This window comes from Coenobita brevimanus, chromosome 65 (assembly GCF_032717465.1).
Source record: "Coenobita brevimanus isolate Jiangsu-jjx chromosome 65, ASM3271746v2, whole genome shotgun sequence".
NCBI classification, from domain to species: Eukaryota; Metazoa; Arthropoda; class Malacostraca; order Decapoda; family Coenobitidae; genus Coenobita; species Coenobita brevimanus.
In genome coordinates, this window is record NC_137018.1 from 9,579,010 (window position 1) to 9,604,745 (window position 25,736).

The window sequence follows — 25,736 nt, forward strand, 5'->3', positions numbered from 1 at the left end:
CTTCGTTTCCGGTTCGTAGGGGGGTACCTCAGGGGTCGGTCTTGAGCCCTTTCCTTTTTAATATGTTATTGTCTACACTTCCCCGTCCTCCAGGCACCTCCCTTCTGGTATATGCGGATGACCTAACCCTCCTTAGCTCAGCCCCCACTCTGCAAGAAGCACAGGACCGTCTCCAGTCAGGGATTACCACCTTACTCACTTGGTTTGCAGACTGCGGTTTCAGGGTTAATGTAGATAAATGTATACTAATGTTTTTTTACCCTTAGATGCGCCCTACACTCTCTGCCCATCATTCATGTCCATGACACCCCAGTCCCTCTCCGGTGTCACCACACCTCCTTGGGGCTCTGACTTGATGGCTCCATCCTGACTTGGAAGGCACACATTGAATATTTACGGGTCTCCTGTATGAAGCGCCTTTCCTTCATGAAATGCCTAACAGGCTTCCGATGGGGTGCCTCCCGGGAAGTTCTGTTGAAGTTTTACCGAGTGTATATCAAGATTAATTGGATTATGGCAGTACCATATATGGATCCGCCTCCCCCTCCCTTTTACGTAAACTCAATGTAATTCAAAATTCTGCCCTCCGGATAGCACTAGGAGCACTCTGCTCATCACCAGCTGCTGCAATGCATGCAGAGGCAAATGTGTTACCCTTGGAGCGATGGCGAGTATTCCAAGACTGTTCATTCCTATATAGAAGTCTCTCCTTCTCTCCTTCCAATCCCTTGACTATACTGTATGCACATCCTAGTATCTCCCACGACGATCCATCCTGGCCTCTACGTTCCCGTCTTCCATTCATCGTCCGTGCTTTGCAATCCTTTTGCCGATTGTCCTTACCTCTGCCACCTTCCTTCCCTATGTCTCCTGTCTTTCCACTCCCCCCTTGGTTTCCTCTCCCCTCCCTTTTTCACTTACACCTCCACGTCCCGTTTACTACTGTAAGTCCACAGACTGTCCCAGTGCCCTACCCCTCTTTGGCGAACTAGTGTCCCTCCATTATGCTAACTGTATTCAGATTTTTACGGATGGCTCTCATGTCCCCTCCCCTCCCTCCACGACAGCAGCAATCTTTGTCCCTTGCCTTTCTCTGTGTAAAACATGGAAACTAGACGGGCTTCATCCTGTCCTTGCTGCCGAGCTTTTTGCCATTATGGGTGCCCTGGAGTTTGTCAGAGATTCATTTCACCCCCAGTCAGTTGTCATTTTTTCCGATTCTCAGTCTTCCCTTGCCCTATTGTGCTCCAGGCGCCCATCCTCTCATCACAAACTCGTCTTCGACTGTCACTCTGTTCTCCCTTTTCTCCACGACCAGGACAATACACTTTCAGTGGGTCCCTTCTCACACAGGCATCCATGGAAATACCGTAGTTGATGCTGCGGCTACACTGGCACATGACATGACAGAGCCATCTGACGGAATACTAGGCTTTTCTGAAGTACCCCATTGAATCTTATCCTCTAGACTTTTCCTCCTTCTCATCACACACCTTTTGCACCCTCTTCAACTCGTGGAACGCTGCCATCCCTGATCTACTCCGCAACACTAGCCTCTCTGCATATCGCTCACCATCCACCCCACAACCTTGGTCTCGCTCCCGGAGCCGAGACCTGGAGCCGTATTCTTAAACATTTCCTTCCCTTGTAGAGGCATGGGAAGGAAATCTTTAGCCGAATCACAGCATTGGTCCGACTACGGCTTGGCCACACTGCCCTCAATGCACACCTGCACAGGATAGGCCTTTCCCATACCCCTTCATGTCCACGGTGTGGTGACACGGACGAGACCATCCTCCACTTCGTCTTTTGGTGCCCGAGATTCTTCTCTGCCAGAACCTTCCTCCGTTCAGCCTTGATCGCCTCTGGTGTCCATGACTTCACTCTCCTCATTCTGCTGGCAGGCGTTGGGCTACCGGAGGACCTTAAAGCCAAGGTGCTACGTCTCATGAAGAAGTTCCTCCGCGTCACTGGTCAAATTCGTCGCCTGTGATCTCTGCTAGTGAGAAGAGCCTCCCCTGCTTTCTTCAAGATCCCGCTTGATCACTAGTGCATAGTCATCCCTGCAAATCCTCACCTCCTGGCGTACCACCTCTACCATGGGAGGGTGTATAAGCTTCATTGCTTCTCTACCCTTCAACCAAAGAAGAAGAAGAACCTCACAAGACGATAAGGTTTGCTTGTGCTGGACCAGAAAATATTGCAAACAGAATAGGAAGTATATTACAAGTAGGCCGTGAATACGAGGGAAGATATAGTGCTGCTGCGTATTAGTGTAAATCTGTACCAGGATCGAGTGATAAAACTTCCGTCAGTTTCCTGACACCGTCATGGTATGTGCGTGGTTTCGTAGCAAGTGGTTAGCATAAAGCCATGTTATGTAAATTTACGGTCAATATTCAGTAATTCACATCACTCGATCAGGGAAAATTGACACAACCACGTTGTAGATCACGTTATTTTAGATCTGTTCCACTATATATTTGTTTTCGGAAATAAGTATTTAGCGCGTAATTCCTATATTTCTTTACCTTAGATCTCCGCCAACGTTTGCCAGTAGCCGGTTATATTTTATGTTCTTAATGTGCATTTTTTACACTCATATAACCAAACCATACGTGCTCCCTACGTGTCAACAAGTGGGTTGGTGGAGGGTTGGTGCCCCGCCCTGTAAAACAACTAACTCGGTGTCAAATGGCCACCCTTTGCGGGATTGTGGTGTCTGGCAATAGATAGATAGATAGATAGAAAGCTGGCTGTCAAATGCAACTGAGGTTATGGTAGGTTAGGTTTGGTTAAATCATTAAGTTTCCCATTGTTTTGGCACGAGATACACTGATGCCTTCAGTTGGAGAGATGGTTGGTAAACAACTTGGCCAGGCGGTGAGATTGTCAGTAAACATCGCCGTGGGCAACCTGGGCACTTCCGTAACTACCAAAAAATTGGTAGCTATATTTTGACCTGGGTAGACCTAATTTTCAAAACAGTTCATTTCTGACAAAAATGAAGCTCAAATTCATTCAAATCACACTAAAATCAACCAGAAAATATATTTTTGGTTTTGAAATGAGTGATGTGAATTACCCAAAATTGACCAAATTTAATCATGACTTGTAGTGTACTTATGTAACCCCTTCCAGCCCAGGTAACTTAACTTTATAGAATGGAAATTCTCTCTTCCAGTTTCTCCCAACTTTCCTGTCACTTTTTATTACTTTTCTTTGCAGGTGGTTTTACATTGAGTGACAAATGTAGTTACCCCTGGGGGTAGGGTTTTTTTTTTTTAAGAATTCTCCCCCACTATCCCTGCTTGTCGTACAAGGCGACTAAAAGGGTTGGTGGAGGGTTAGTGCCCCTCCCCGGAAAACATCTAACTTAAAAGATGAACAAGAAGCCTTGGACAAGGACTGACCAAAAGATGACGACTAAGGACAGGACAAAGGACGTGGTAATCGGAACATGGAATGTAAGAGGTGCGAATGATGAGGTGAAAGAGAGAGAGATAGTCCAGGTGCTTGAGGGTGCATAAGTTGATGTATGTGGAGTAACTGAAACTAAATGGAGAGGTGAGAGTGTGAGAGAATGGGAGTATGGATGCGGTATATGTGCAGGAGTAGGTGAAATGGGAGAAATGGAGTTCCCCCGAGCTATGCCCTGTACTGGACTATATAGCCCCGCTAGGGTTACAGGAGGGAGCTACCCCTCCCGGCACGGCAGCCCGGGCGAGGCTCGAACTTGCAATCCCCCGATCACAAGTCCAGCGCGCTACCACTGTGCTACCGCGCCCCCCTCAGGAGTAGGTGAGAATGAGAGAGCAAAAGAAGGAGTGTTTATAATTGTGAGTAAAAGATGGAAGAAGAACATAAGAGAGTATGGATCAGTTGGGTCAAGGATTGTGTGGGTAAGATTGAAAGTTGGAATACAAATGTGGGTGATTGTGTGCATGTATGCGCCAATGCAAGATCATGCAAGCAGAGTGAGAGAAGAGTTCTGGACAAATGTGGAAGTGTGCATGGAAAAGTTTGGAAGGAATGAGAGAGTGTTTTTGATTGGTGATATGAATGGTAAAGTAGGGAATGTGAAGGTGTATGGAATAGTTGGTGAGTGGGGTGTAACTGCTGAGATAGATGAGAATGGCAGTGCGTTAGTGGACATTTGTGCGGGGAGGGGGTTGGTGATAGCCAATACCCTCTTCAGGCATAAAATGATCCACAGGTATACATGGCGAGTGATGAGAAGGGTGGGTGGTGAACTGAATGAAAGGAAGGCAATGATTGATTATGTGTGTGTGGATGAAAGGATGCGAAGATGTGTAATGGATGCAAGAGCTTATAGAGGTTGGGGGAGTGGACTTTCTGACCACTACTTGGTGGTGGCCAGAATTTTTCATTCATTCATTGCCAGACGCCATGTATCCCAAACGGGATGGCCAGAATCAAGATCCAAATAAGATGGAGTAATAGAAGAAGGGAAGGACGGGAAGAAGGAGTATTTGCAAGGAGAGTGGAAAGGTTACAGGAGGATGAGAAAAAGGCAGAATACAAGAGAGAAGTGGAGGAACGATTGGGCAAATATGAATTGGAGGAGATGGGGGACGTGGAAGGTGTGTGCAGGATATTCGCGGAAGAAATATGTGCAGCATGTGATGTGGTGTGTGGGATGAAGAGAAGATGGAGGGGGGTGCAAGGAACAGCATGGTGGAATGAAGAGGTGAGACAGGCTGTGGCACAAAAGATGAAAACATAAAATTAATGGATGAGAAATAGGGGCGTGGAAGAGGTTGAGAGGCGGAAGAGAGATATGTAGAAAGAAAGAGAGAGGTAAAAAGAATAGTAGCTTAAGAGAGAGTAAGAAGAGAGTGGATGAGGAATTTGGAAGGAATTTGAGTGTAAAGTGGAGGGACTGTAAGAAAATGTTCTGAAAAGAGGTGAAGAGAGTAAGGCAGGGTGGAAGTGAAGTTAGCAGGAGAGTGAAAGATAAAAATGGTAGATTACTAGTGGAAAAGGGAGAAAAAGTGAGCAGATGGAGAGAACACTTTAGGGAATTGTTGAACATAGAGGATGGAAGTGATGTGAGTATAAGTGGCTGGGGAATGGCTGGGAGAAGGAGGGAGGTGAGAAGACAGGAAGAAATCAGTAGGATAGAAGTTGTGGAAGCAGTGAAGAAAGTTAAATTGGGGAAAGCCCCAGGAATTGATGGAGTGTGTGGTGAAATGTTGAAGCATGGGGGAGAGATAGTAGTAGAATGAATGTGTAAGATGTGCAGATTGGCCTGGAAGGAAGGTAGAGTTCCGGAGGATTGGAAGTCGGGTATAATTATTCCCTTGTACAAAGGAAAAACGGAAAAAGAAGTGTGTGTTAATCACAGGGTCATTATTATGTGCAATACCAAGTTTCATGCTAAAGTTAGGAACCAAAGTTGCCAGTGTTAGGGCCAAAGAATGCATATGTTGTATTTTGTTCTTGTTACCCAGACTTGTTTGGCTGTAAGCCGGTCGACTGCAGGAAACTGGCCAAGTTCATGGCTGAAGGATTTAGTTTTCACAGTTGGGTTAAGCCCCTTGAAGTTTGGTGTGTGTAATATTGATCACTGCTCCTTGTCATTAATGCCGTGGTTAGAGCCATTGGATACCAAGGTTTAAACCAACATGCCATGGCTTTTATTGAAGAACCTGGCTTTCATGGTTAAATCTGGAGTGTTTAGTATTCATAAACAATACTTTTAAGATCTGAGTGCACCGTACTTTATAGAACTGCTTTGATTTTCACTTTTACTCATTTCATTTCTATCAGCTACTGATACTGGAAAACTTGGTCCAGATTTTCACTTCTTCCCATTTCAATACTTTGATGGCTGTGGCTCAGAACTTTTGCATTACTTAATATGTCAAGAGGTGGCAGATATTTTCATTTTCTCCATTTCTTTTTCTTTCCTAACTCAAAGTTGAGATTAGGTTTGCTGTGCTTTATGGTATTTTCCTTCAGTTTTAAAAACTTGAAATATAAAATTTTGAATCCATGAATTAAATTATTAATTAAATTATTAAAATATAAAATTTTGAATTCATACAGTACTAGCTTTCATTTTTTGTAGGTAGGGTCGGTCTTTGGGTATCAGGAAGCACTAATTTATGATTGCTCTCCATTGCAGAGTGTCACATTGCATACAGATGTAGGTGACATAAAGATTGAATTATTTTGCGAACAGTGTCCCAAAACGTGTGAAAACTTTTTAGCCCTGTGTGCATCGAATTATTATAATGGCTGTCTCTTTCATCGAAACATCAAGGTGAGTTGGTAGTTTTAAATTCTCTTGTATTTTAAAAGTTCGGTAATGTACAGTGAGCCTCAGTTTGCATAGTTATGAGTTGTTATGATTTCAAGATTTTTTTTTAGATTAAGTGTTCTTTAGGTGTACAGTAGCTGCCAGATAAGCTTAAATGATATAATAGCTTTCTATCTGTCTATCAATTGCCGGACGCCATAATCCAGTAAGGAGTGGCCATTTGACTTTTGAGTTATTTGTTTTATGGGGAGGGGCACTAACCCTCCACCAACCCACTTGCTGACACATAGGGAGCACATATGGTTTGGTTATATGGTTACCACCCAGCATTGAAATGGTTTCTTGGCTGGAAACCATTTGGCTTGTCACTCAATGTAAAGCCACCTGTAAAGGAAAGAAAAGCAATAAGAAGTGACAGGAAAGATGGGAGAAATAGGAAGAGAGGAGGGCAGGCACAGAAAAAGAATGATAAAGGCTAAGGAAGAAGTAGGCAGCACTACATTAAGTGAGTGCATACTGGTCGCCATCACCTCCCACTATAATAGCTCTATGTCCAGTAATAATTTATAGTTTTGCAAGTTTCTGTCAGTAGTGTTTTAATAACAAAAAGCTTACAATATAACAGTATTGTAGTGTGATGAAATTGCTAGGATTCTTGTATGAATAGAAAAAAATGTGCATAAAAATAGAAATGTGTAATGGGTCAGAGCTTGAATTTACTTTATCAAATGCTGTGAGTACAGGTGTTTGGGTTATATTTGGTATTTAAAGTAATGGACTGCATTGTGAAACCATGTTATTTTGCCTTAATTCCTTGACTACAAGGGAGCCTTTCTATGATAAATGAAATTGGTTCTATTTCCATTTCAATGAAAGATCCTTCCTGGAGACATCATTGTATTAAAGGGATTAAAATGAGCTTACTGTGCAGTGCCGGACAGGATTAATCTATCTGTCTGACCACTTTAATTAGGACTAAAGTATATTTTAAATACTTGCTGCTTGAATGCTATGTATGTTTTTATATGTATGACTCAGTATCACATTCTTGAAGAATTATGATAATGGTTACTTTAGGAAGTACCATAATATATAAGTTTTACAGTTCAGGATTATTGCTGATCTTTCCTAATATTTTAGGGCTTCATGATTCAAACTGGAGATCCAACAGGAACGGGGAAAGGAGGACAGTCAATATGGGGGAAAAAGTTTGAAGATGAAGTTCGAGATGATCTGAAGGTAAGCCACTTAAGATTCTTAACCCTTACAGTCAGCCTGGGAACATCTTATCAGTTCAGAATAAAATAATCTGGTCACAATAAAATAATTTATTTGTGAAGTGAAATGGTCAGTGACATTATTTCTAACCCTTTCAGGCCAGGGGCTCTTTACCAAAACTGACTAAGTTCATCTGGCGCAGCTCAGAATGAAGTGTAAGGTGTACCAGGCTGAAGAGAGTAAATCCTTTAGCCTGAAGATGTCGTATTCTGTGTATTTCACTTGGTTTATGAGAAATGCCCTTGGGTTGATTGGTTAGAAGGTCTCCATTCTTTGCTGCAGCCCAAGGATGTCTTTTATACTGTACTGTATTCTAATCATGCTAACACCAGGTGCTATAATTCACCTTAGAAAAGATATCTCCATACTGAAGAGGATTAGCTTTAATTAATATAGAAACTCATTATGCATAGGTTTCAGATGAGTGAGATCCACTTTTACACTTTTTTGTTTTCTTTGAGAAAGTAGGCTGTAGCACCAGCTGACCAGGGTAGTGCTGGCAAGGGGAATGGGAATGCTGGTGATAGGGAGAGCTGGAGCTCCCGTTTCACAAGCTTCTGGAATCTCAGACCATCTCCCTCTGCTCATCTTCTCAGTGTGACACCAACATGGAGAGTAGACCAGCATACTCTCCCAAACACTTTCCTCCAACTCATGCACTACTGTACATACGCTTTACATATCACACAACGTAGTCCACTACATCACAAGGGTTGACACCAGCAAGAACATGCGACCAGAAAACATTGCCCCCACTACCTAGTGGCTTATTTATTGAGGGCAGGCATGACGTGGGCTCTGCTGGCATAGTTTCTGGAGTCAGGATGGAATGGGGCTCGGATCTGTATGAGAGGGTACGGGGCATTGCTGTTTTCAGGCCGCCTCTTCCGCCCAGAAGAGAGGGGCTCGAACTTAGAAGTAGCGCCCCAGGAGGCTGCCACATCAGTGAGTGTATAATGGCAGGGCAGTTACAGTGCCAAGGCACACTTGGAGGGTGTCCCTGTAGCTGTCCTGGCAGGATGCCCCGAGACCACTGCCACAGCCACTGGTCATGGCTGATGGGTATTAGGTCCCAGATCCCATGCCTGGATTTGAGTCTGTGTGGGTGGGTGGGGCCTGCGGTCTCTCTCTCTCCCCGTTTTTTTACTTTTCGTTTATGGAACAAAGAAAAAACACCAGAGCTATCTGGCAGAAACTAAATCACCCAAGGGGATCAGAGTGGCATCATGGGAAGTTGGAGGAGTAGAGCAGGGGAAGTGGTTGAGGCATTGAGCAGGAGGTGGGTGGATGTTGGATGTGTGCAAGAGGTGAGATATAGGGGAGGATCAGCCAGAATGATTTCTGGGAGGGATTGTCTATATAAAATATTTTGGCAGGGTAGGGCAGATGGATGTGGTGGTGTGGATGTGTTGGTTAAGGGGAAATGGGTAGAATATGTTGGGAATGTAATGAAGTGAGTGAAAGGATAATAGCAATGAAAATTTTGTTGGTGGGATAATGTTTTCTGCTCCACAGGCTGGGTTGCATGAGATAAAGATAGATTCTTGGATGACTTAATATAAGTAGTAAGTAGTATGGGGATGATGATATTGTAGTTTTGGGAGGAGACTTGAATGGTCATGCAGATAAAGCAGCTCAAAGATATGAAGGCATACATGGGGGATATGCATTTGGTACAAGAAATGAGGAAGGGGAAAGGAGTTTGTGGAGGCAGTGTACATGATTGTGTGCAGCACACTTTAGGAAATGAGAGGGAAGGTTTATTACATATGACTCTGGGGGAAATAGCAGCTAGATAGACTGTTTCCTGGTCAGGAGGGCCAATAGGAGGTTAGTGAGGGATGTTAAAGTTATAAGGAGGAAGAGTCTGTGCAGCAACAAAAGTTTTTGTGGCGTGGTGCTTAAGGAGCGAGTGATGAAAAAGAGGACCTGTGCACCTAGGAGGAAAATATAGAAGTTGAAAAACCATGCAGTAATGGATGCCTTCTATAGCAAGATGAATAGAGTGGTGGCTGAACAGGAAGCTGTTAACAGAAGTGTTAATGAACAGTTCAGTGTTTTCAAGAACAATTTCCTGAGAGTTATTGATTCAGTGTGTGGATGGACAAGGGGCTCTCCAAGACATAAAGTAACTTGGTGGTGGGATGAGGGTGTAAAAGCTGCAGTCAGGGAGAAAAAGAAAGCTTTTCTGGGAATGAAGAAGGGGTGTTAACAAAGAAGAATACGTGGCTGCTAAGGTTAGGGCTAGAAAAGAGGTTTACAGGGCAAAATCTGAGTCTCAGAGACTTTTACTGGATAACCTAAATAGTGTGGAAAGGAAGAATATGATATTTAAGGTGGCGAATCAGTTGAAGAGGGAAAACAGGGATATTATAAGTGAGCATGGTGTGAAGAATGGTGAAGGAAAGATAGTGGTGAACAGTGGGGATATTAAAGATGCCTGGAGAGAGCATTATAAACAACTGTTGAATGATGAGTTTGAGTAGAACAGGGAATGTTTGGAGTCAGCAGATCCAGTGTTTGGCCCTAGGCCTTTGATTGATGCTGACACTGTGAGCAGGGTAATAGGCAGGATGCTGGTGGGGAATGCAGCAGGTGTGTGTGGGTTGACTGCCAAAATGTTGAACACCTCAGGATATACAGGAGTGGGGTTAGTTACTGATTTGATAAATACAATTATATTTGAGTGTGTTGTCCCAGATGATTGGCTGATGAGTGAGATTGTAAATGTGTACAAGGGGAAGGGTGATACCCTGGAAAGAGGAAATTACAGAGGCATAAAGCTTTTGGACTAGATAATGAAGGTAATGGAGAGAGTCCTAGCAGGTGTGATTAGAGAATGAGTGGACATGGATGAGATGCAGTTTGGGTTTATGCCAGGCAGAGGGACCACTGATGCCATATTCTTTGTTCGACAGCTTCAGGAAAAATGTATAGGAAAGAGAAGGGATCTTTGCTTTGTTTTTGTTCACTTGGAGAAGGCCTTTGACAAAGTCCTTAGGGATGTGGTGAAGTGGGCAATGAGAAAGCATGGGATCGAGGAGTGGCTTGGCAGGGTGGTTATGGCTATGTATCAGGTAAGAGTGATGGAGGTTTAAGTGATGAGTTTTCTGTGAATGTTGGTGTGCATCAGGGGTCAGTCTTGAGCCTCATGTTGTTTATCATGGTACAGTAATCACTCTAATATCCGGACGCCCAATATCTGAACATCCCCACTATCTGGACATAAGAATGTTTCATACTGTACTTTTTTCCATACTATACTTACCTCATTTCACTCTTTAATGTCCTTTTTTGGTGTGAATAGGGTGTTAGGAGCTATGCATGTGCAGTAGGAAGGTGTTTTTCTGAGTTAGGCTAGGTTAGGGTCCATAAGTACCAGTCCAGGAGCCAGTCACTAGAATGTTTATTATTGTATGAACCTACTTCTAAACCCTCATTTTATGTTTCTTTTGCATTTATTTAAATCATTTATGTGCCTTATTGGTGTGATTTGGGTCTTAAATAGGTGCTATGCATGTCCAGAGGGAGTTGTATAGGTGTTTCTCTGAGTTAGGGTCCATAAGTACAAGTCCATAAGCTGGGGCCCAATATCCGGACAGAACCAATATCCGGACCTACCTATGGCTCTATTACGTCGGATATTGAAGTGATTACTGTACTTGAAGCACTCTCATGTGACTTCAGAAACGGACTCCCGTGGGAGATGGTGTATGCTAGTGATTTGTTGATTGGAGAGAATTAAAGGAAAGCAGAGGAAAGATTTAGGAAGTGGAGAAATGGTATGGAACACAAGGGCTTGAGAGTAAATGCAGATAAAACAAAAGTGATAGTATCTAGGGCTAGTGGCAGTACTGTCAAAGAAGAGGGAGAGTGACCATATGCGATTTGCCACAAGGGCGTGGGAAGTAATTCCATCTTGCACAGTGTTTGTCATAAGTGAGTGTACAAGAGATGTAGTGGTATTAGGGGTAGACTGTGAGATAATGCTTATTTCATGTGTGCAGTGTGTCGGGGAGAGCATGTGCAGATTGTCGGGTGTGAAAAGATTGATCTTGTTGGTGAGTCTCTTGAGTGTGTGGAAGATTTTTGTTATGTGGGAGACTTGTTAATTGCTGGAGATGGGGCTGGGGTTAGCTCTGTGGCTAGAGTGAGGAGTGGTTAGAAATAGTTAAGGGAGCTGTTGCCTCATCTGACACTTAGAGGGCTCTCCTTTTGTGCTAAAGGATCTTTGTATATGGCATGCGTTAGGAAGGGTAATGCTGTATGGTAGTAAGACCTGGGCAGTAGAGGAAGAGGATATTCACAGGCTCACACATACAGAAAAGAATGATTAGGTGGATGTGCAGTGCGTCCTTGAGTACGAGGCCTGGAGAGGCTAGGTTTATGATGGAAGAGTTAAGAGGTAGGGTGGGACTGGAGTGTATTGATGTTGTGATGAAGAGGGGTGGATTGAGGTGGTTTGGGCATGCTGAGAAGATGAGAGATGACAATTGGGTGCAGAAAAGAAGAAGTGTTAACGTTGTGGGTAAGGTAGCAAAAGGTAGGCCAAAAAAAACCTGGGACGAGGTCATTGAGTGTGACCTCAGGGATAAGGGACTAAATAGCGAAGCTGCCAGAGATCGAGCTGCATGGAGTGCCACCATTAGGTGATCAAAGCCGATGCATGCAAACATGTTTGAGCCTTTAAAAATGAAACAAAATTAAACAGCACATATGTTACTTGCTATTTTATACTGATCTTCATTGTAATGATTTCCTCTCATTTCAGCATTCTACTAGAGGGACCATCTCGATGGCAAATAGTGGACCAAATACAAATGGCTCACAGTTCTTCATTTCATATTGCCCTCAGCCTCACTTGGATCTTAAGTACACAGTTTTTGGAAAGTAAGTAATTAAAACTTCCCACATCCTTGTGGGAAGTTTTCTTGTTTTTGCTAATATTATTATTATTATTATTGTTATTATTATTATTATTATCATCAGTCATAGTAGTAGTAGTAAGTAGTAGCAGTTAGTTAATGTAAAATTGCAATATTTCAAACGTTATTTGGTCAAGAGCTTTCAAATTTGGTCAGCTTTGTTGAACAGCTATGCACTTCCTTTGGCCAGAAATGGAGGCAATCTCTCAACCAGATCCTTGGATATTATCTGTAATGCGGATATTATCTGTAATGCAGATAAATTAGTCAGCCATGCTGTCTCAAGAACTGCATAAGCTAGGAAACTGAAATTGTATTACAATACAGTACCCACAAAAAGTATGAGGAATATCTGTGGGCCATGGTCGATTTTGGTGTCTTCAGAATTCTGAAGTTTACCATCTAACCGACGGCTCATATTTCACTAAATTGGCGCATGGCAACTCTGTCAGATACATATCAACACCACCCACGCAATTTCCCCGTTAGTGCCGCGCTTGTAGCGCCAGAGAGAGGGGGGATGTATTTTGCTGTGCAGAATAATAATTCCCTCAGTTTCTTTCCCTTCCATTATTCGTTGTGCTGCTACCCACCCACGTTGTAGAATGGGGCCTAAGAACCTTACTGAGCAAGAAAAGACTGTGATTCTTGCCCGTAAGGATGCAAACGTGCCTGTCAAGGAAATTTGTCAGCATACAAAGGCAAGACAGCCATTTACAGCCTGATTTCTAAGGCAAAGGATTTCCCCAAAAATGAGATTCCACCCCATAAACCTGTTCCTGGGCATCCCAGAAAGACAACAGCAACAACTGACAAGCTTATCAAGAGACAAGTACTGAAAAATCCATGAATCACTGTAAAACAATTGAAGCATGCCTACCCTGACATCCTTGGAAGTGTTGCTGAGCACACCATTCAACATCGCTGCCAGAAAGAACTGATGCTGCATCTTCGTTCCCCGACCTGCAAGCCTCTTCTGAGGCGCAAAATGTGAGCTGCTCGTCTCAGTTTTGCAAGGAAATATAGAGATTTAACTCATGAAGACTAGAGAAGGGCCTTATGGAGCGATGAGTTGACTTTCCAGTGTGGTGCACAGAAGCATGGCAAGCTGAGACGTCTGTCACACATGAATCCCCTTGACCCCCGGTATGTGCAACTGACTGTCAAACACCCACCCTCAGTTATGATTTGGGGCTGCTTCAGCGGAGAGAAAGGGCATGGAGGATTGTATGTGCTACCCAAGAATGTCACGATGACTGGAGATCATTACATTGATGTCTTGCAAAGCCATATGTTGATTTTTTATGATATCCATGACTGCAACTTCTTTATGCAAGACAGTGCACCATGCCACAAGGCAAAGGTCATGAAATGGTTGGCAGACAAGCAGGTGAATGTTCTTGAGTGGCCTGGGAACTCTCCAGATCTGAATCCCATCGAGGAGCTGTGGTCTCGCATGAAGCTGAAACTTCAAGAAAAGGACACCTCTTCAATTCCACGCCTTGTGGAAGCTATCAAGAACATCTGGGTGCACGAAGTTGGCCTGGATTACTGCAGAACACTTGCTGACTCCATGCTTAGATGCATACAAGAGGTTTTGAAGGCACGTGGTGGCCATACAACGCACTAAAATAAAGAAAATGAAAGGCATTTGTTGTTTTTTTAGCCATTCCGTATACTTTTTGCGGGTACTTTATAGTCTTAAAGTGGACGCAGTGCAGATAAGAGTATGGTTCCAGCCGGTTACTTATTAGCTGAGATCTCTTGGGGTCAAAAATTGGGACTTTTCCGGATATTTGGGATGTCACCTAATTTTCCATGAAGGATTAAAGCTAGAGCCACCAAATTTGGTTGACTTATAGACTGTAATAGCCTAAAGTAGCCTGCACAAGATCAGTGTCTTGACCTCAAGGTCCCATTATAGCTCAGCTTCTAGTAGGCAATGAGTATAGGAAATTTTTCTTTATCAGAATTGTCCTTGGACAACTTTACAGTGTTCTGGTTTATTTTTCTGTTGGAGTATTTATATCCAATAGACAGAAGGTTCTTTGTTTCTGCATGACTTTTGTGTATGAAAATCATTACAGGCTTCAAAGCTGTTGATGTGGAAGCTCATATTTTTAGGAAAAAATTGGGCAGCGTGAGTTGTGTATGATATATTTCCATCTTTAACCCACTCACACCACTTTGACACTCATTAAAGTGGAACACCAAAAGGCAGTATTACCAGCCCTCCAACATTGCTCAGCTAGAGGATGAGGTTGATGTAGTTAAGAGATGTTTTAGAATATTTTAGCTCTTGGGCAACAATAGATAAGAAAGAAGCAATTGTTACTTGTTGGGGCATGGATAAGGGTGTTGGTAGACCGGTGGTACAGGGATTAATTAGTAGAGGGGAGATAAAGTTGTTAATAAACTGAAGTTCCCTAAGGCAACAGGTGTGAATGTCATTAGTTGACACTTGTTAAGTATGGTTGTGATGCGGCAGTCAGAATAAAGTACAATGTGTGCAGACTAGATTGGATTAACTCCTTACCATCGGGCCGTCACTGCCATGATGCTCGTTACATAAGTACCATACCCCGGGGCGTCACTTCTGTGATCCAGGGATTTTTTAAATCGCCCGGGCTTTCAAGTGCGGTCTTGTATCATCTATCAGTACTGCCATTGTGTAGCTATAGGCAGTGCTGCTAATACCGCTAGTACCCACATCCAGTGTTACCAGTTTAGCTATTTTTCTGTGTTTGCCTTGCCTCCCCACCTCCCCTCCCTTACCCCGTCTCCCACCTAGCTACAGCCTGGCTGTGCAACGCAACTCCCGGCTGGTTTTTCCATTCACTTTTTCCATTGAAATGTGCCCTACCTATTCTCATACTAAAAAAATATAGAAAAAATAGGGAAAAGGCTAATTGATACTGCCATTGGCTATGAAGCAGCCAATTTATCACCTGGCAACACGCCACGTGCACTTGGTCGCTAATTTTCCCTGTTCATTACTCATTGAAATGTCCATTATGACCTATTCTCATAATGAAAAAAAAAGGGAAAAGTCTAAATGATACTTCCATTGACCCGGAAGTAGTTAATTTATCGTGTATTGTCTAGATTTCCTGCTATCCCCACGGGAGGGGGATGGCACAGTCCAGCCATCCCCGCGGGTAAGGGGTTAACCCGTTAACTGCTCTATACAGCCTGGGCTGTTCTGAGTGCGACTGCTCAATACAGCCTTGGCTGTGCAGGTGAATTTCGAATATAGTGCCATGGTGACCAAGGCCGACCCATGCAAGCCCGTTTGAGCCCTCAAAACCAAAACCGAAAAAGAAAACAAAAACCATACATTCCAATGGGGAATCAGACACTTCGATGTTCATCCATGGCTTTACCAAGGTATATATTGAGCTAATATTTCATTACACTATACTTTGGCATGTGTTCTCTCAATTCCTAAGACAAAATTTGGCCTTTGGGAAATTTCATTTTAACCCTTATGTCTGCGCATCATGGACACCTCGGAAAAAAACACCATGCGCAGTTAACGGGTTAAAGAGGAAGAACAGTACTGATAACTGAAGAAAAGAAGTTATAGTTTAAATTGTGCAGAACAAAAGTAGTAAGGAAGAGTGTAAGAAGCAGTACAATCATTGAAAAATCGCATGATTTTGTTTTTAACATACCAGGGAAGATATGTAATAAGATACATATGGGGAAGGTGTGCAGCATACACACGCATTTCGTTTCATTCGTTTATTAAGGCTCCAACATGCTTGCATGCATTGTCCTCGGTCACTTGATGGTGGCTATCCATGCTGCGCGATCTCTGGCAGCCTCCCTATTCAGTCCCCTATCCCTGAAGTAATGCTCTATGACCTTGTCCCAGATCTTTTCAGTCTGTTTCTCGCAGTGCTACCCCCAATGTTCACATGTCTCATTTTCTGCACCCATTTGTCATCCCCCAACCTCTCCACATACCCAAAACATCTCAATCTACTCCTCATCACAGCACCGGTACACTCCAGTCCCATTCTTCTTCTCAATTCTTCCATCATAAACCTAGCCCACCCAGGCCTTCCATTCAAGGACGCACTGCACATCCACCTAATCATTGTCATATCTCTACGTTTGAGCCAAAGAATATCCTCTTCCTTTTCTGCCCAGGTCTTCCTGCCATACAGCATTACACTCCTAACATGTGCAGCATCCAAGGATACATGGAGGGAGAGCACTGTCAGTGTTAGGAGAGAGAGTGGCTCCCTAAACTTCTGCTAACTGCCCCTCACTCTAGCCACCGAGCTAACTTCAGCCCTACCTCCAGCACATAACATGTCTTCCAAATAATAAAACTTCATACATTCAAGAGACTTACCAGCAAAATCAGTCTTTTCATGCCTGAAAATCTGCACATGCTCTCTCTGACACACAGCACACATGAAATCAGCATTATCTCGCAGTCTACATCTACCGCAAATTAACTTAGGACCTACACACACAGAATTGCCATGGGAGAGTTGTCTGCCTTTGCTTTGTGTTTCTACCTCTACCAAGTGAATTTTTGGGCAAGAAGTAACTGGCAACTCCTCTGGTGTTGGCGGGAGGTGGTGAAACACTCAGCACGTCAGTGCTTGCCCAGAAGCGAGAGTGGGAGAATATGTTCCCATCACTCCAAGCTTGCACCTCCCTCTTTTTTCATATGCATTACTGTTTGACCTGTTATTTTCCTAGCGTTTAGTTGCCATGCCTGGAAAGTACTGCTCAAGGGATGAGAGGGTCCTTATCATTGCATGGAGGCAGGATAATGTCCCTATCAACACAATTTGTGAACGTACTGGACGTGCAAAGTTGACCATCATGAAGATTCTTGCTGCAGTGTGTGGCCTGCCACCTGATGTTGCACCAGAGCACAAGCATGGTGGTGGCAAAAAGAGGACGACTTCCAGAGGTACAGATACATTTCGGAAGAGGGAAGTAATCAAGAATCCTCGACTGACAGCAGCAGAATTGAAGAGAATGCATCCCCAGCTGTTACAAGATGTCTCAGTTCAAACTATCCAACACCACTTGCAGAAGGAGCTGGGTTTGCCAAGCCGCACCGCACCCAAGAAACCGCATCTCACTGACCTCATGAAGAAGCAGCGCATTCGGTTTGCCAAGAAGTATGCACACTGGACATTGGATGAGTTGAGAAAAGTTATGTTTTCTGATGAAAGTACATTTCAAGTGTTCCAGGTGCGTTCTGCCAAGGTTCGTTGCCCTGCCTCCCGTAGTCGATATGACCCTGCTTACACGATGCTGACTGTTAAGCACCCACAATCAGTAATGATATGGGGGTGTTTCTCAGGTGAAATGGGAAGGGGAAGCCTCTACTTTATTCCTAAGAACTTGATGATGAATGGTGGCTGGTACATTCAAGTTCTGAAAGATCATTTGTTAAACTATTTTGCTATTCATGGGTGCGACTTTTTCATGCACGATTCAGCTCAATGTCACAAGTCAAGAAAGGTGACAAAATGGCTTCAGGATAATCAGATTGATGTCCTCGACTGACCTGGCAACAGTCCAGATCTAAATCCGATAGAAAACTGCTGGGCAAAGATGAAGAAAATCATGGCAGAGAAGAAGACATCCAATCTGGACAACCTCAAGATTGAACTGACAAATGTTTGGTGCACAGAAATGTCTTTAGATTACTTTAGAGATCTAAGTGATTCCATGCCAAAATGCATCCAACTGGTCCTGAAAAACATGGGAAACATGATTTCATATTAATGAATGGCATTTCATGAACAAACATTGTGATATACTGTATTATGATTTCTGCATTTTTTAATACCTTGTGGGGGGAGATCCTAAGTCGGTTTGTGGTAGCTGTACCTCTAATACCATTACATCTCTTATGCATTCACTTATCACAAACACTGCACAAAATAGAATTACTTCCCTTGCCTTTGTGGCAAACTGCACATGATCACTCTCCCTCTTCTCTGACACTACTAAGTAACGGGGTGGGTTTAGAAATGGTATGGAGTATAGGTAATATATTTACACTGAGAACATTAGTTGAGATATATTTTTCAGACATTAAGAAGCTGTATTGCATTTATGGATTTGGAGAAAGCTTATGAAGCGGTGTATTGTAAAGGTTTGTGGAGTGTATTAGGTGTATTTGATGTTGGAAAGAGTTTGATGAAGCTTACAGAATCCTTTTATAAAAGTAGTAATACACGTGTAAAGTTGGTGTAGATTACTGATCCTTTTAGCATTATTGTAGGTGTAAGATGGGCACTATATGTTGCCTAAATTGTTCAGTGTAATTATATGGATGTAGTAGTCGGAGCTAAAAGTGAGGGAAGCAAGTGCTACCGGTATGCAGCATAGTAGCAGAACTCAGGTTAAATAGTAGTTTTTGTTGTTTACCCCCAGTCTTTCAGACCAAGCAGACCCAGTGACTGCAGATAAGCAATTGTATGAGTGATGCCATCCTACAGGTACATTACTGTACCGTACATTCACTGTGTAGGGAACCAGCACCCCCATGTGGAAGACAGTGCCTCACTGTGGTTGGACCAGGGTCCTTTCCAGGGAGAGGTGCAGTGAAATATGAGGAGGTTTTGACCATATGGCTCCTAGGTGGATGTCATCGCTGCTGCACCCAGAGTGCACAGTGCTACTATATATAGGCCTTACACAGGGTGCACAGCACCACTATATGTAGGCTCTGCACAAGGTGCATAGCACCATTGCATTGTGATACCACTTGCCTGTATGCTAATATTACAGTTTTTTTTGGCAGAAAGTGAGACTGGTTTACAAAAATTAGTGAATTAATTTTATAGAGTTTGGACAAGAAGATTGAAAATGAATGTAAACACAAAGAAAATTCATCATCATCATCATCATCTTCATCATCATCCAGACCTCCTTTCCCACCCTAGGGCAGGGTGAGAAGTAGCATTGTCCAGACAGCCCAGATTTGCCCAATCCAATGGGCCACGCTTCCATTCACTCATCATTCAAGCCTCCGGAATCCTGGCTCTGTCGGATATACCAAAAACATTCACCACATTATGTAGCTTCACACAAACATATCTGATAGCGTCAAAATAGAAATGTTTTTAAAAGAAAAGAATGTGAAGAGAGAGGAAGTACAGCATATTGAAGGGTACAGATAGCAGGTGGGGTACTTGATGAGGCTAATAGTTTTAAATATCATCTGGGATATAATATGGGAAAATGGAGTGTGAGGTTGAAGAGGGATCTCCTCTGAGAAGAGTAATTGGGGAACTTTGTTTTCGTTTGAAGGTTAGGGTGGTTAGTATGGAAGGAAAGAGAACGTTAATTGGTTAGTTAGGAAGTTAAGAGACCTTAAATGAGAGTGTTTGTTGTGGACACTTATATTGGAGTAATGTTTGGGCAGTGAGTGAGAGAACTTTTGTGGTTACAAGCTATAGAACTTACCTTTTTAAGAACACAGCAAGGATAAGCAAAGTGGATGTTGTAAGCAGTTCAGAATTTTTTTATGTACCTGTAGTTTAAAATGGAAGGAATTGCAATAAGGATGAGATGTGGAATTACTGAATGGATAAAAAAGATTACATTGAGATGCACATAGATTGGGTGCCAAAGATAAAGTTTTTGAAAGTGAGGTTGAGGGTATGTTGGTACAGACAGACTTTATGTGGTATGGAAGAAGAGTTTGGAGCAGTATATTGGTTAGAAAGAAACAAGAGGAGGAAGAATATTAGAGAATGAGAGGGGTAAGTTAGGATAAGGTAGCCTGGAGGTGGTTCTGTCATGGCCATCCCTTGTTAGGGAAGTAAGATATACAGTACTACCATTTTGTAAGGTATCAGTCATGATTTGAAAACTGAACATTATTCCAGATCACAATATACTTTAGTTATGTGAATGAAGGTATGTTTCTGATATTTTCTCAGGTTCTTATTTATTTCTCCCATATTTTGATATTCAGTAGACACAGCATCTTTCCACGATAAGTAACTTCACACATCATTAGTAATTATCACCATGAATGAGAATGGAAATTAAGAATCCTGGCATGTCAGACAAGCCAGAAATCTGTTCAAAGGATATGGGAGAATGCATCTAGATGGCATGGTCATCTGTTTAGAGAATTGATATGAATAGGCTGATGAATTGGATGTGCAGTATTTGAGTGAGTGAGGGCCTTCAGAGGCATGGAAGGCCAAGATGAAGATGGCTGGGTATGGTAGGTGAGTGTGTGAGTGTGAGTTAAATAATTTGAGGAAGCAGAAGAATTGATGAAGGATAGAAATAGAAGGTTAGAGTATGTATGGCAGTGCACATCTTTTTTAAACTTGGTTCTGTAGTCGATAAAATTGCCTATATCCCACAGAAGTTTATGGAGTATATATAAAATAAAAAAGTTTTGTGAATGCCTTTATTGTAAGGTTACGTACACTTAAGAAATTGAATTATGGGTATATGGATGTACCCTTTATCACTAGACACTCTGTTGATAGTTCTCCAATTCCCTTTCTCTGGATCCTACCCACTCTGTTTAGTTGTGTGCAACTGGGTTAGGTTGATGATGTTAATGATGAAGTCTTACATTAGCTTTTCCTCTGTTCTAGAGTTATTGATGGGCTGGATGTTGTTGATGAACTGGAGAAACTACCTGTCAATCCCAAAAACTACAGGCCAACCTCTGAAACAAGAATAAATTCAGTTACAATTCATGCTAATCCCATTGCTGGATAATCATTATATTCAGACATTTGATAAATGTATTCACCAGTGAATAGGTAAGCATCCCACACGTTGCAGTGTCCTCAGAATGTCAGTTACAGTACATTTTATAAGGCAGCATGATTTCTTCATTAGTCATTTGTATTTTATGTATCTCTCTCACTTAAGGAAGTCTCACCTAAGTTGATAACATTATTTGGCATTAGCCAAAATATTGTAAACAAAGACCCTAAGGCTGAATGGAGTTTATAAAAAACCTCTTGCATGATGCCACAGATGCTGCCTCTTTGCATAAGGATGTATATTAGTTGCAAAGGTAACATTAACTGCCCGTGGTTTAGCCTCTGATATTACTATCTTCAAGATAAGGCATGGAATGCTGTTTAAACCTTACATTAAAGTGTCTTCTTTAGTAGAAAATATTAATATTGCCAGCAGCAGGCACTTTCATCACTCCTAGGAAGAATCCAACATACTGAAGCGTTTAGGAATAGTCTTGATAACCCTTGGGCAGTCAAGTGGTTAGAGAAGTGATGTGTAAACTGAAAGAATGCAAACTCAAATCTAGGCTGGGTCTGGGAACAGTTTCATCATTTTAATTGTGTTGTAACACAATTACTCATCATCCACAAGACCCAGTAGGATGTACTGTACCTGTAATAAAAACACCACTGCCTTTACCACTACATCAGGCCTGATTGAGACATTTTTATCAACACAAAAATAAGGATGCATGTAGAATAAGCAGCACCGAAAACTTGTGCATTAGGGCATGTGAGTATTTTCAGTACACTACTCTGCTTTTTCTCAAAGGACATCAGCTGATTAAATTTTTGTGTTGAATTTTTGTGTATTGAGTAAGCTGTGCTTATGGTTCAAGTTCTTCTTTTTTAGTGGAGAAGATCCAAGACAGATAAGAAAGATTACCAGTGACCCATTCCCTGTGAGGGATACCTTATATCATAGACAGAACAGTTATCTGTGTAAGAAGAATAAAATATGAAAGGTGTCATCATACTGAACAGGTTAACTCCTGTCAGATGGTGTATTTTGTGTTATATTCTGAATAACACCAAGTGATTTTTATTCAGCTTGAAAGAGAAACCACTCAGGTTGAAGATCCTTTTGCTATGTGGGATCTATCCTACAGTTTATAGAATTGTCTTGGAGAGGCCAGAACAGCATAAAAGATCTCTTATAAAAGTGGTTAATCATTTTTATTAGTTTTTACGTACCTTTACCACTAGGTCAGCTTTGGTTACCACAGTTGTACTGTATTTTTGTGAAGTTTTGTCAGTTTGTAATATTTTTAGTTTCTAAGAGTATAAAAGATGCAGTGATTGATATTTCATGATTACTGTATAGTGATTAAGAATAAAGAAAGGATACACAGCATAAAGTATAATTTTATTTCATACTGTCCTGATGTATTTGAATACCTTTCTAGTACATTTATATGTGGTGGTAGATGGTGGTGAAAATCATTTGTGTCAGCCCTCCTGTCTTCTTATTTTTTTCCATCCGTCTTGTCACTTTTATTATTTTTTCCACATCAAGTGGCTCTACACTGAGTGACAAGCCCAATGGTTTCTTGTAACCCAGGGAACCATTTACAGTGCCCTGTAGACTGCCATTTTGCTACCTTTCCCCCAGCTCACACACCCTCTTCTCTCATATTCTTCTTCATTCCATCCATACATCTCATCCTTGGTCTCACTCTCTCTCTCCCCCCTTCCACCTCACTCACATAGAGTCTCCTTGTTAGTCTCTCACTCTCCATTCTCTCCACATGACCAAACCACTTCAATGTATTTCTCCTAATGCTTTCTGTCACATCCAGATGCACACCACAATGCTCTTTCACTTCCTCATTTGTAAGTCTGTCTCTCCATGTAACTCCACATGCTCCTGTCAGATAACTTATTTCCACTGCTCTCACTCTTGACTTGTGTCCTTCCAGCAAGGTACATGTTTCGCATCCATATGTCAGAGTTGGTATCACAATACAGTACTATCATGCAGCATCTTTTTTACTTCCCTGCTTACTTCCCTATTCCTTATCACTGCTGTCAAAAAACCAGCAACCTCTCTTCCCATTTGTACCCTTTCAAACACTTCTTTCTCTAAACTTCCATCCATACTCATCACACCACTCAAGTACTTAAATGCACTCACATTTTCCATTTCCTCACCAGCCAGTCTCATTGTGCATTCATTGACTTCCTTTCTCTTGAAGACCACAATTTTACCCTTCCCTGCATTCATCTTTAGATTACATTTCTTACATGCTCTCCCAAACTCATTCACCAAGCCTTGTAGCTCCCCTTCAACCTCACTTAACAGTACAGTGCAAACAACAGAATAGGAAGTTTCCAAATGCCTCCCTCTCTCAGTGGGACCGCTTCAACATCATGAAGGTGATGTGGACCCTACTAAGGTGCCCCTGATAACTAGGTGGATAGACACAAATGTGGGATCCATCCAGGTACCAAACCTCCACACCCTTCCCTACACCAGACTGTGGTGAGGCGCTTTCCACTGCAGGGGTATATACCGATAGGCCAGTGTAGGGGTCGGCCTGGCAGGGGTAGTTTTTTGCCTGCGGCTGGTGGCTCTGCTTAACCAACAGACTGGGGTTGTTCAACAACAGTTACCTCTTTATTGGGATGATAACTTAATTTTTCATGTTTTCCACCAGATTATTATGTTTATCCAGAGGTGGGCAGTACCAGCGGTGCTTTTTTAGTACTTTTATTGGCGCCGACAGTACTTTTTTGAGCTTGTACCGCTGCTGGAAATGCCAGTACATTTTTAGCCATTTCCTTAGTGGCAGCGATAATCAATACTTTTTGGTGAGAATATGAAACTTTTAGAAAAAATGCCTGGCAGTAACAGTGAACTCTGATGGATGTTACCCATGATCGACAAATACCTGAACAGCGTCTTATGCCCTGCTAACAACCCTAAGTTCAAACTGGCATTTTGGGCAGAGTGACTTATCGACAATACACTAAATGTGGAAGAAATGAAGAGGAGAGTAACAAACCAAGTAATCGGTTTGTTGGAGAAAGCCAGCAACGAAGAAGAAGACACGCAGAGTACCAGTGGCGGGGATCTCAAAGCAGAACAGTCTAAAGAGGACAAAGTCAAGGTGGGAGACTATTTCAAAGCATTGTACGACAGCGGAAAGAAAAGCAAGGAGACTGGGAATTTGGTGCGGTTTCTTGGAAGCGAGACCAGACAGAAACAGCTATGTGTTCCCATGCAAAGCATTGTTGGATTTATTCATTAGGTTCAGCATACCAATCCTCTCCAATGCTGCTGTGGAATGACTGTTCTTGATGGGAAAGGATGTCCTTAAACCAAAACGAGCAGGACTGAGCAAGGATCACTTTGATATGCTTATATTTTTCTGTCTACCTGCCTGTGTACTGCCAGATGCCTCAGTCCTGTATGGGGTGGCCACAAACAAATCGCCTTCATGTCACTTTGTCCAATGCCATTCTGAATAACACTTTGTTTCCAGCTGACACCCCCTTTTCTCATATACCTCTCCACTCCATCCCTCCATCTCATCCTCAGCCTCCTTCTCCCTATCCACACCTCCATTTCATTCGCATACACTCTCCTCGTTAGTCTTTCGCACTCCATCCTCTCCATATGGCCAAACCACCTCAGTGTAGTTCTCCTAATGTTCTCCATCACTTCCACATCCATACCACGACGTTCCTGCACTTTCTTATTTCCGCTGCTCACACACCCTCCTCAGTCAGTCTGTGTCTCCACATAACTTCACATGCTTCTCTCAAATAACTCATTTCCACTGCACTCACTTTTGACTTGTGTCCTTCCAACATGGTCCAAGCTTCACATCCATACGTCAGGGTTGGTATCACGATATTGTCTTGCAGTGACTTTTTTACTTCCATGCTCAATTCCCTGTTCCTTATCACTGCTTTCAAAGAACCATCAACCTTTCTTCTTTGCTGTACACTTTCAAGCACTTCATCCTCTAAACTTCCATCCTAATCATCACACTACCCAAGTACTTGAATGCATGCACATTCTCCATTTCCTCCTCATGCAGCCTCGCTGTACATTCAGTGGCTTCTTTTTTATTGAAGGCCTTAACTTTACTCTTCCCTACATTCACCTTTAGATTCCATTTCTTACACACTATCCCAAACTCATTCACCAAGCCTTGCAGTTTCTCTTCGTCTTCACTTAACAGTGCAATATCATCTGCAAACAACAGTACAGGGTGTTCCCAAACACTTCCCTCTCATTAGGGTCACTCCCACATCCACTGCCCTACCTTGTACCTCTTTTATAACCTCACCCATATTCAGATTAAACAACCATGGGGACATGACACAACCCTGTTTCAGTCCAACATTCAAATAGAAAAATTCACTCAGTTCACTATCCACATGCACTGCAGCCTCAGCACCCTCATGCATACACTTCACAGCATTCAACAACTTCCCATTTACTCCATATATTTTTCATAGTTTCCACATTCC

The 25,736-nt window shown here is 42.5% G+C and overlaps 1 protein-coding gene across 1 annotated transcript; it reads left to right on the top strand.

Moving 5' to 3' along the window:
* The first annotated feature begins 2,194 nt into the window (after window positions 1-2,194).
* LOC145405079 (peptidyl-prolyl cis-trans isomerase-like 3) lies at window positions 2,195-22,592 on the top strand. The gene is made up of 5 exons (XM_080276589.1): window positions 2,195-2,333; window positions 6,152-6,289; window positions 7,427-7,525; window positions 12,336-12,454; window positions 21,099-22,592. Exons 1-5 carry the CDS (start codon window positions 2,331-2,333, stop codon window positions 21,223-21,225), a joined length of 486 nt encoding a protein of 161 aa, XP_080132715.1. The 5' UTR covers window positions 2,195-2,330; the 3' UTR covers window positions 21,226-22,592.
* The last annotated feature ends 3,144 nt before the right edge of the window (window positions 22,593-25,736 follow it).